The following is a 12,738-nucleotide window of genomic DNA, read 5'->3' as shown; positions in this document are numbered from 1 at the left end:
GACTGACTTCAGGATGAGTAAGTCTCCCAAAGTCTCTGCAGAGTCGCTCTCTGACTCTGGCCTTTTCAAACACTCACACACACACACACACACACACATAAGTCTAAATGGTTATCAAAGTTACACACTGCATGTCAAGCTGCTCTCATCATATGCGTGTTTGTTCATTTTCCCTTGAAAAGCACAACATTTGGATTTCTCATGTTTCTTGATGACCAGGATATACTCTGTGTATTGTGTTTCTGTACAACATAGCAGAAAGGGCCACACGATGTAAAAGTGGTTGTCTGAAATAAAACCAGGTATTGCAGGTATAAATGTTTAAAGATCATGGCCTTAAAAAAAGTTTCCATGAATGTATAATTCTTTTTCCACAATTCCTTGGATTTCTTGTCGTAATTAAAATCAGATTATTTTAACCTTAGACCTGTACATTTAATGAAGACAATTATAACATGCTGTTTAGTGTCAGATTTAAAGAATCATTAAAACATTTCCTGATCATATCTCTGTGGAAGTGAGGTGTAGATGCTGAGTATCAACACTATAATCTGCACGTTCACGGTTTGATAGATATGTAGATGGTTGGCAGACCTTTGGCACAGACACTGCTGATGGAAATCGAACCTATAGACCAATGACTGTTAATTTTCTTAAATAAAACAAACCTATTATTCTCACGCACGTCTCTCAGCTTCCTAAGTTATGTTTTACGATGCTTTTTCGTGACTTAACGCTTGAGTAACTGGCTCATCATCAGTCGGTCAATTAATCCTTGTCCCTAATTATCCTTTCACCGAACCAAAAATTCTGAATCACATCGTGAAAACAGGAAAACCATGAAATTCCGACCACAGAATGGTTCCTTATCTTCATCATGCACTGTGGATGTAAACAACGGCCTCATTTAAAATGTATTTACATTAATTCATACTAGTTCATTTTATTTGCTAACACTTGACTTCCTGTACTTTTAGCCTGAAAACTTGTTCCATTTATTAATATCTATTTGCATTTAAGGAATGTCTGGGCTGAGCTTTCCATGCTCTTGGGGCAAAGTTGGAATTGTGTTCAAAAATGATTACAGATGTTACAAGTGAAACATGCTCATTACTACTGTTACTAGTTTGATCATTTCCTTATCTCTTTTAGTCTTTATTATGTCATCTTCATGGTTTTATCTTTCTTTGTTGGCCTGCCTCTCATGTTTCCTCATTTCAAATTTGTGAAATCTTTTCCTCTATGCGTGGATAGGGATGCAACTCATTGCTGTTATTCTGTAAGGCATCATTGATCTATTGATTGATTGATTGAATGTGCAGTGAAAAGCATCCCTCTTGTGGGGTTGAGAACAGACAGTATTGATGGTGAGCCAGGTGTACCACTAAAATGATGTGGTCTCTCATGATGTCCTCCCTCAGCTGGAGTTCTTACCTTAACAGACCCTGAAGCTTGTAGGTGTAAGTATATTAAAGTGCATTTAATGTAGAAATAAACTGCTCTTACAGTCTTATTGGTCTTTGAGTTGAATAAATAAAACAAATTTAATGCTCACATTGTTAAAAACACACAAACAGGTTTTATTTTAACAAACCATTATAACTTTACTGTACTTTATTTTTGAGTCAACATGTTTGTTTACTGTTTGGAGTGAAGCCAGATTAAATTTTAACAGCTTACCTTCACCAAAATACCTAGGACTATCCAGGGGACACACAGGAAGTCAGAAATTCCATCAAATTGCATTTTTCCTGATAGTCAAGTGCCTTCCTCCAACAGCCTGGAGAGCAATCCTCCTGCATTTTGAGATACCTTTGAAATACTTTCACCTGTATTTGTGTGGATGTCATCATGGAACTCCCGGTGATAATACAGTCGGAGTTGCATTGCATCTCTGTTTCATTAGTCTCTGGGGCGTAAATGGCTGCAGAAGCAGCGAACAGGCAGTCAGTCAGTCTCCTCGGCTGGGCTGCAGACTGCAGGGGCACTAATGAGCAAGGAGTGCTGCCATATGTGTCTGAATAATTTAGAATGTTTCCAGGAAGACGTGAGAACCCCTGTGTCTGCTGCTGTGGCCACACAAAACAACAAAAAAAGAGAAACTACCTCACACGTACGTAACCTCATTGTTCCACCTCTGCCTCACCCTACTTACGACCTGGCTGCAGATTTAACTAGTTTCGAGCACAGGACAAATGAGACCCTATAAGCACACTGAGAGAAAGAGCAGAAAGCATTATGGGTCGCTGATATCCCTCCCCCTCGGCTGGTTGAGTAGAGCATGTACTGAATCCCTCAGGTGCAGCTCAGCAGGATGCTGTGAAAACATGTTGAAGATTTTTGCACTTAAAATTCATGACGGCATTTGAGAGACATTCTATCAGCGCTCCATCTCTTAAGCAAACGATGGAACAGATTCTCCTCACTCGTAATCAACATGGCTGAATTCATCTCTTGGCTGGTGCTTGTCGTGCGCTACTGGAACCGAGACTATCCTCAGCTGAGCTCGAGTTTGAATCACTTCACTGATCAATCCACTTCTTTTTAAGCTGCAGACCCCCAGAGCTTTCTCCTTTTCAAACGTATGGCCTTCGGCCCCAACTGACGCAGACTCAGGAGGGGAGAAACAGCGGGTGGTCCAAAAACCAGAGAGGCGAGTGGTTTGATCCCAGTCTCCCCCATGCCGAATCGAACCCCCCTGACAGCTGCACCCTTAGTGTGTGAGTGGCATATATGCACTGTATGAATGAGTGTGGGTGAATGGCAAAACTATAATGTAAAGTGCTTTGAGTGGTCATCAACTCCAGAAAAGCTCTGAATAAATACAGATAATTTACCCTTGGGGATAGGTACAGATATCTATCAGGATGCAATACACTGCACACAACTCACATAAACAGTACAGACAATTAGTAGTCATTCATTCATTCATATAACACCTATCTTTTATGGGTCGCAGGGGGCCCAGGAGCCAATTCCCCAAAACTTTGCCCAATCCCAGTTGACATTTGACCAGAGGCAAGGTGTTGTGTATTGATATCCAGTTAAGTTTGTTCCCTCGGGGCATCCGTAATGACCCACTGTTTACCTGCATTGCATGCTGGTTATTTTCTGTCCTGTGATACTCACAGTAAAGTACGCACGTCTTTTCCATCACGGTCTCCTGTCTCATCTCAAATAACCATCTACACTCACATTCACACCCACAGGGAGTTTCGAGTCTCCAGTTAACCAAAACTGCGTGAAGTATCCGGAGGAAATCTCAAAAGGCACAGAGGGTGCATGAGAACTCCTCTCAGAGAAGCACTGGCAACCACTGCTAACCACTGCCCCGCCGTGCCACACCTCATGTCATTGTCACTATAATTAAACCTTGAAAAACAAATGATCCGCTTCCAGCTAACTTCCACTAATAGTCATCCGGCAGTGGGTCATACTGGAAGTGAGGGCAGCCGCCCCACCCGCCCTCCTGCTCCTTCCCTGTGCCTATTAGATGAGCATCCTTGCCAGCAGGCTCATTGGCAGGGATTCTATGAGGCACCTTTAGCCTCCCGTAGTGTCTAATTTAGCCCTCCCTATGCTACAAGACCCCTGGGGAGTAAGGTAATCCAATCCAGGGCCTCTCCCTGTTCTCTCTGCTTAGACAGAGCTGTGAGTATCTTGATCAGGCCCAGAAAGGCCTTTTTTTCTCCCTCACAGAGCTACAACAGATGGTGCAAGATGAGTCCAACACCACCCCCACCACCCCGAACTTCTCCCCGACTCCTCTCTGTAATCCTCTCCTGACATCCTCCAGCCTTGGCGTATTCACTTTCTCCACATCCTCCACCTCAAAAACCACTTCTTTTATTTTTCCGCCCGGTGCCTCTCAGACACTCTTTTATCTCTTCTCTTCATCTTCCGCTCCCTCTCGAGGAGGTCTTTACCTGTGACAGACAGAATGAGAGAGGGAGCTGCTCAAACAGCAGGAGGCTGTGTGTACGTCAGGCGCCGAGTCACGGTATAAAAAAAAACAAGATTGCATATGCCTCCTGTTCAGGTTATCACCATGAATCATACTGGGAATGAACATCAACAATTAGGCGCTGGTATGGCAGTGACCTATTTAAATGAGAGGATGACTCCAAAACGATCATTTACAACAGCAGGGCTACACAGTATATAGTTATCTATGTTGTGATGCTCCATTGGATTGATTGTCAGAGATCTAGTCAGGAAAAACTGAGAAATAAGAGATATTTGACTTTGGATACACATAAAAAAACATGTTTATAGGCTCCATTCATTGTTAGTGTTGGTCTTTTCGTGGGCTCTGTTGAAGGAGATCATCGGTCATCCTCTGAGAACCCACTCCGTATTCGCCAGCACGCACATTATGCTCAGACTGTATCGGCAGAACTCATTAAAATGGAGGGTTTAGTGTTTTGCGTTGACCTGTTTACACTGCTTCTCTCCCCGACGCTCCTGCCTCCATTAATCTGCATGAAGATGCAGCTTGTGGTTATGCAAGAAGCCTCCGAAATAAGGAGACGAATGGATGCTGCTGATCCGGCCAAACACTGAAGCATCATTAGTGCACGCGCCAGAGAGATGGATGTGCTCGGAGAAATGAGACTTTCAGAGTTGTTCAATATGAAGTTATTAGCGAAGGTGAATGGAGACTAATGATATCTGTGTACAGAGACAGTATGAGGAGTGCTGGGGGGTTATGATTCATTCCTGACATGATAACTATTATTATGTTTATTTATACAAAATAAAACATGATCTCATTCAAATGGCCAGGAAATTACTTATTAGGGTTCAGATGCAGTGTGTGTAGGTCATCGTTGCATTAATGGATTCTGTTACTTCATCTCATGTGTCAACTACATGCGTACACAGGAAGATGTTGAGTCATTATGAAACAGCAGGCCGCTATTATCCTGTGTGTGTGTATGTGTGTGTCTATGTGATTTGATCTGAGAGATTTAAATCGAATAAAAGTGAGACAGCATATGGTGGGCAGCTGTTTTGCTCCCGACCTTCCACCTCTTAGAATACCTGTACGACTGAAACCATATTCTTTCTACACTACATGTTAACAGATGACAGGGTGGAGGGCTTACACATGTTCATGAAAGCTACTATAATATAAAAGGAACAGTGCTGAAGTAGATGCATTATGTGGATATATTATGGACTAGAATTCCAGGGCCATAACTATCATTTCAGACATAGTGAGGTCCTCAGTTCTGAGCAGTTTAACCAGACAACAGGAGCAATGTCTCTACAAATAGCAATGCTGGCAGTATTAAAAATAGGGGTAGGCATAGGGGAATAAGTAGCAGTAGCAATAGGGGTAGAGGTATTTGAGTAGCTGTAAGAGCAGCACTGCCATTAGCAGTCGGGTTAGTTGTGGGATAAATAGTAATAGAAAAAGTAGAGGTTGTATTGATAGGGGTAGTTGGAGTAAAAGGTGCAGTAGTACTAGCAGTTCCATAGCAGACATAGTAGCAGTAAAAGCAGTGGCAGTAGCATTAGCAGTAGATGCAGCAGTAGCACTGACTTTGGCAGAGCGGTAATACTGGGCTAGTGGTAGCTAGAGTAGTTAGTAGCATCAGTATCACTAGTGGTAGCAGCAGTTGAAGTAGCAGAAGTAGATCAGCAACAGTATTATAGCATAAATAGAAGCACTGGCACTAGTAATGGGAGAATAAATGACAATGGAATGAGCTGTTAGTACTACTAGTGCTGGGAGTAAGAGTTGTAGCAGTAGTAGTTAAGGTAAGAATAGCCACAGTGGTAGCAGTAGCAGATGTCATTGCCGTGGCTATAGCAATAACACATCAGAGATGGTTGAAGGAATATCAGAAGCTATAGCAGAGCAATACAAGTATGCAAGTAATAGCAAGGGCAGTATTTATAGAGACAGAGTCAGTAACACTAGTGGTAGCAGTAGTTGAAGAAGCAGCGAAAGCAGTAGAAGAATTGACTGATTAGCAGAGGTAGTGGTAGTATTAATGGGAGTGGAATTAGTAGTACTAGTACAATAAAAGTAAGTGTAATAGCCTGACCAGGTCGAGTACAAGTAGTAGAATCAGGTAAGAATAGCAGTAGTGGTAGTAGAACAGGTAAGAGTAGCTGTAGTAGTAGCCTACAGGTAAGGGTAGCAGTAGTAGGTATGAGTATGGACCGAATTAGTCCCAGTTGTGGCAGTAGTAATGGCAGTGGAATCAGTAGTACTAGCAGTTAGTAAGTGTAACTGCAGGATCATAGCGAGTATAAGTAGTAGGATATGGTTAGAGTAGCAGTAGTAGTACAGGGAAGAGTAGCAGTAGAATAGCACGGGTCAGTATATGGACAGAATTAGTACTAGTTGTGGCAATTGTAATGGCAGTGGAATTGGTACTAGCAGGGGTAATAGCAGGAGCAGAGCGAGTACAAGTAGTAGTATCAGGCAGCGGTATCTATAAGTGTTGTTGTTTACTGCTGAATGTCATTGTGTCATGACCCCGCAGCTGAATGAGAACTCGAAGTGTCGACAGCCCGACTGCACATCTAGAGCACGCAAAGATAAAAAAGGTGTTAATCCTTATTGACCCATCAATGTGATGTTAGATGCATGAGGATGACAGACCACGCTGTTCTTTTTCATGCTGACGGAGTAGAGAGCCGGAGCAGCTCCAACCCCTCTGTGGAGGCATTCATCTCATCACTGAACACACCGACTGTGGGCTGCCCATTACTGCAGATGGGCGGCCATCAAGGCCATTGAGGCGTCCTCAAAGGAAGGCGCAGCTGCAGCAGACACACAAACACACTCGCGCACGTGCTTTCAGGGGCCACACACACCCTCCTTTCTTCCGGCTTGGACTCAGAGCAGTGACTTCCATCAGAAACCTCAGCCTTCCTGTCTTTCAAACCTGCAGCAGTATTATCAGCAGCGAGGGCATCTGTGGGAACTTGTATTTGAGGCAGATTTATTGACAATTAAAAAAAATTTAAAAGCTTCATGCTGGTTGTTGACTATGATTATATCTCAGCTTAATTGTACTTTTCATCATTTTCTATATTGATCAAAACTTCTCCTGACCCCCCCCCCCCATATCTACTGAAATGATTTCTGGTTTCAAAATTGATTTGTTTATTGCTTATGTTTAATTAACTGATTAAATCAATGGTTTGTACAAATCAATGCAAAAGAAGATTTAGTATTTTTTTTTTCTTACAATCCTTTTCAAATGTTAGCTTTTGCCTTGTGACTAGATATTTTCAGTTCCGTGGGTTTTTAAAAATCCCTGAAACAATTGAGATGGAAAAAAAGAAAAAAACATTCCTTGTTTGAATTTCTCTTAACTCCCATCCAGGTTATGGTGAAGACCTTGGACGTTGTCACCTTTCACTCGGTCAAAAGCCACAAATATTCAGAGACACTGGATTAAATGTATATTCTTGAAACTGTAACAAAATGACAACTTGTTTAATCTTCAAATTGCTTAAAAAGTGATCAGCCAAGTCAATACATCATAAGCACATTGGCAAATATATAATTTTAAGACTTTTTTTAACTCCCGAATATCAACAACAGAATCCACCTGAAGAACCCAGTATCGTCTGGCATGTAGAAAAACTCTAATGATTTCACAGTACACAGAAATGAAGCCTGATAAGCATCAAGTCTTTACCTGATAAACCCTTGACCATGCTTTACATGTCTCCTGCTTATCAATGGCCACTGAGATCCTGTCTTGAAAACAGGGCCTGTTTCTAAATCTAGTGATGTGTAAGTAAATCCCTCTGTGTTATTCCTGGATGTATTTACTTTGTACAGTGTGGGAGGAATGGGCTCCTAATAGCGGCCCGGCAGCTCTCATTTTTGCGTGGGGTCACTATAGGTGCATCTAGCCACGCACACACACAGACCTGGAAACTGAGCAAATCCCTCTGCTTGTTATTTGCAGTAGCAGGGTCAGAGAGAGCTACAGTCAGAGGGATCATGTCTACATGCTGTTCACCATGGCATTTTGGTTTTAGCAAAAGAGCGTGACAACAAGCCGTCTGCAGCCAGAGGCCGTGCATGTACCCACGCACACGGAAGGCAGCGGCGCCGTTGTGCTTCTCTGGACCAACGTTTGATTCCCGGCAGAGGAAGGAAACAGCTCGATGCCCTTGCTCGCCCTTTGGTCAAATGGACAATCACCACAGAGCTGCCCTGGATTGATTTTTCTAATGATACATGTAACAGCTTGCTCGGGGTCTGCGATTCTGCAACAACTCCAAACCCCCCTGGATCTCTGGTTGCATCCTCTCATCCCTTACCTTTCCGGATGCGATCTTCGATTTCCTGGTCGAAGCCGAACCGGTGGCATTTCCTCCACAGCCCCATGTTGGTGGAGTTGTACTGCCGGCTGCACTCGTCCGCGGCGCTCATGGCAAACAGCTGCCGCCGGTTCCGGGCCAGCAGCAGCTTCTCCTCCCAGCGGGGCGCGCTGCTCCGGCTGGCCCGCAGCGGCAGGCTGATGTTGGGGATGTAGATGAAGCCCGGGTCCTTGCGGCGGCTGGAGAAGCTTCGGCACCGCTCCTTGTACCTCCTGGCGTCGGTCTCGTACCAGTGGTCGGAGCACATCGCCACGGCCAGCATGCCCAGGGCGCAGAGAGAGAGCGAGAGCCCGGCGTAGAGCAGCAACTTCCCGGCAGCCATGCTCGCTGGTCACAGCCGCATCAGCACCTCAAGAGACGGACAGCTCCTGCGCGGCTCCCCCCCGAAGCTCGGCGGGCTCAGCTCACATCACCTCTGGAGAGCAGCGCGGGGACCATCGTCGATAGCAGGCAATAGCTTCCGCAGCTCACGGTGACACGGCTCACTGCCCGAAGTAGAAGATGCACACGCACACACACACACACTCTCACACACACACAAATCCCCTGTACTCCAGTGTTTTCCCGATCACAACGTGCCCACGTCGTTTGCGCGGCGCTGCTGCAGCTCGGCGGAGATAAGAGAGGAGGAGGCTTATCTCATATCAGCCGCGGATCCTCGGCATCCATCTGTCTGAGCAGGGGTGACACACAACACAAACCGAGCACATCAGCACAGCACATCACATGTAGCCTACATATCTCAGTGCGTTACCCACCCTGGTTAGATACACGGTGCACAAAGAGGAGCGCGGAGGAAACAGCTACACAGAGAATCGTGCGGATGCATTTATATGCAAGCCCATAGCCTACATGTACAACGTCATGCTACATAACACTAAACCACCCCTGGAATTAAACTTCATATCGACCTGGATGAATGACTGAATGAATGAATGAATGGATGAAAGTACCTGGATGATCCAAAGGGAGCAGGAGAGTGAGGGATCGGACTCAGCATCCACACCACGTCTGACCGGATGACGGCAGCTGCTACAGAGCCAGCCTGTCCATGGACCAATCAACAGCAGGCAGCCTGCAGGAGATCAGTGTTAGCTTACAGGCTACATGATATCTGACTGACTATACCACAGTGTCCCTATTAATTATACACAAGCTTGATTTTAAATCCTGTGTTATACCAAGTCAATGGTGCAGCAACACCAGTGGATTTGGACATTTATTTAAAATTTTGATTATTAATCTGTTGGTTAACTTAAATGAGTTTAGTTTAGTTTAGTGGGATATAGTGGCATCTAGTGGTGAAGTTGCAATTTGCCACCAACTGAATGGCTGTGCATGTGTGTAGGAGATTCTATGGTGGCACTAAAGGGATAGTTCACAGGCAAATTTAAATTCAGTCATTATCTATGACAGACAAAACACTTTAGGAATCTCAGGGGTAAACACTGTTGCAGCCAATACAATTGAAATAAATGCCCATAAAACCCCCATAAAATGCCTCCATACTCCTCCTATAGTGTCATCCAAGTTTCCAGATGCCCCAACATTCAAATTTGACTCGAAACTAAGTAATTTACTCCAGGATTTTGGCTGCAACACTTTTTACCCCTGACACTCTAAAGTGTTTTGTGGACTCAAACACTTCATCCCACCCCTACATCGGCATAGTGGTGAGTAGATAAGTGAATTTTCATTTTTCGGTGAACTATCCCTATAATTTCCAAGGATTTTTTCGTCAGTTCTGAGCTGTAGAAACATGGCAGTGCAACGGACTCGATGTGAGAGACCCTGCTCCCGCTGGAGATACGAGGGGTTTGTTCTAAAGTAACCAAAAACATAGTTCTTAGTTTCAGAGGAAATATGATCACTGTGTTCCACATCTGCTCATAGATCCCTCTAATCCTCCACACCGAACCTTCTTGCAGACACAGGAAATGGAAGTTGGAACTATCATTTTAAACTGCAGTGATGAGGCTTAGAGTTGGTCGGGTATTATTCCTCATCTTGAGTCAACTTTAGAATACTTGTATTACTTTCATCTCTTACATTGTGTGATTGTGCCGACATGGTAGCCTACATTTTACTGAATCAATGCTGCTTAGCCGAATAAGAATCAACAAATTATTGACAGCTTATACACATTTTGTAGCGGATAGTAGGACTTTAGGCTGTTATCTTCTACTTTATAGTGCACTTGGCCTCCTTTGGTATTAATGTGCTGGATTCAGTGCACCTTACCATCGGTTAGGTTCAGGGAAAGATAAACGTTTGATTCTAATGAAGACTCATTCTTTATAAAGGTTATATTAACAAACAAATATGGTGGTTACATGTAAAAAAATATCACTGTCAGTTTCAAATGAGAAGTGTTCCATGTGAAGTTTTCTTTAATCAACCAACAAGTCCACAGTAATCTCCTTTGTCTCTCTTTATCTAACCTGGCTTCCTCCTTTTGCTCTTGTCATGATTATCACATCATTATGAAACAGAACTGTGGGTCATATGACCTATCAAAAGTGACTAGGGGAGTAATTTTGGATTTAACGCAAATACAAGACCAAACCAAATAATAATTTGGAGACAATACTTTTTGAATTTCAGAGAAACTTTGTAAAGGAAAGTGATCAGATGTATGGTGTGTTAGACCTGTGACACAGTAAAATTGATTTGTTGAGCTGGCTGATGGCACATTAATTAAAAGCACAGTGCATCTCGGAATTGAAAAGTTGATTTACAGCACACGTCTTCAATCATATTTTTTTCATTTTTAGTCTTGGGGAGGATATTAAGTCTTTCAGCTGAATTGATGTTTCAGTTAAAAGTTGAGCTAAAAGTTTATTCTCATTTTGTTATCTGGCTATCATTCAGTCCAAGGTAGGCGACTCAGCACCTCTGACTCTTACTAATTACACGGACAATAATCTACTTAAGAAAAGGTCAAGATTATATGATTGCTGACCTCAGATATATCTCAAAATAAAAATAAATGATCGCAAAACTTCCTCATCAGTAGGTGGTTCTATAACCTATACTGTTAAAGTTTCAGACAGTTGCTATTGCACTCTGACCTTGACTGAGGTAAGTCATGTCTCACTCTCTCTCTGTATTTACCCAGCATGCTAAACAATACAATTCAGCCTCATTATTCAAGTTTGAAATGAAACCACTGTATAATATGAAGCTGCTACTGTTGCATGTTGATAATGTGCTGTTTTATGTTGCTTTTATGACAAATGTGAAAATATTATTGCTGGCTTCTTTTGTGTTTTCTGCTGCTTATCTTAATGAGTGATATGTGTTAACGTAATGCTAAGTAGTGTTAGGAAGCTGAGGCCAGGCAGAGCGAGGCATTGTGGAAAAAACACCTGTAGCACCAGGATAATTTCACATTTCACATCTTATTCTACCAAACGATGTGATTTTTGTAACATTGTGAAGATTAACCTTGGTGTTTAACTTTAGTATTAAAGACAAAGTAAAAAAAAAAACTGCCAATCCAATTCAGATTCAAATCGAAGCGTCTGGTTGCAATGGTGATTGATTTTTTGGTTAATGTGGAGTTTGAATGTGTTTATGGACAAGTTAACGGGAGCTTAAGCTAATGCTAGGAGCACATTACATGAGGTGGGTAGCTCCTTTAAGGAAAAAAACTAATGTTATTTCAGAGAAAAGTTTTCTGGAAGGAGCATCAACTCGCAATACTTGCTCATACGGTCACATTTTTTTACTCTCACAAATTTCACAAATATCTGTGTGTCCGGCAAAGTCTTGGAATTCTTACGATGTCTTTATTTCACAGATAGGACTTATAGTTTCTGAATAATAGTTGTTTGAGTGGTGCACTCAGAGTTTAGATTTCTCTCTTCCCAGTGAGGAGAGAACAGGTGCATTAAGTTGAGTTTCCATGCGAGTTTCCTCCGAGCAATCAAGGAAATTACGGCTCTTAAATATGGAACCGTGTCTCTGAAGGAGAAGGTGGAGCAGCTGGAAAACCAGCTTAAAGACAGAGATGATGTCATAAAGAAGGAGGTGGAGAAGGAGAAGGAGAAGGAGAAGGAGGTGGAGAAGGAGAAGGAGAAGGAGAAGGAGAAGGAGAAGGAGAAGGAGAAGGAGAAGGAGAAGGAGACGGAGAAGGAAAAGGAGATCCAGGCTCTAAAGGAGAAGGTGGAGCAGCTGGAAAACCAGCTGAAAGACAAAGATGAGGCAGTCAAGTTAGGCCTCAGGGCCTATCTTGACTGCCTGGCTGAGCTCACTGACTGTCAGGCCAAGATTATGGAAGCAAGTCTGCACCAGGAGCCACCTCGGCCTGATACAAGCTGTAGCAGTGAGGTGGAGAAGGAGAAGGAGAAGGAGATGGAGAAGGAGAAGGAGACG

General features: G+C 43.2%; 1 protein-coding gene across 1 annotated transcript in view; it reads right to left on the bottom strand.

Moving 5' to 3' along the window:
* tmem178bb (transmembrane protein 178Bb) overlaps positions 1–8,683 on the bottom strand; it is a 108,439-nt gene extending 99,756 nt beyond the window's left edge. The window contains exon 1 of the mRNA XM_053415025.1: positions 8,302–8,683. Coding sequence (XP_053271000.1) covers positions 8,302–8,683 — 382 coding nt within the window. The remainder of the gene's footprint in view (positions 1–8,301) is intronic.
* Between the last annotated feature and the right edge of the window lie 4,055 nt (positions 8,684–12,738).

The sequence above is a fragment of the Pleuronectes platessa genome, chromosome 22 (genome assembly GCF_947347685.1).
Source record: "Pleuronectes platessa chromosome 22, fPlePla1.1, whole genome shotgun sequence".
NCBI lineage: Eukaryota > Metazoa > Chordata > Actinopteri > Pleuronectiformes > Pleuronectidae > Pleuronectes > Pleuronectes platessa.
This window is presented reverse-complemented; position numbering and strand designations above follow the sequence as displayed.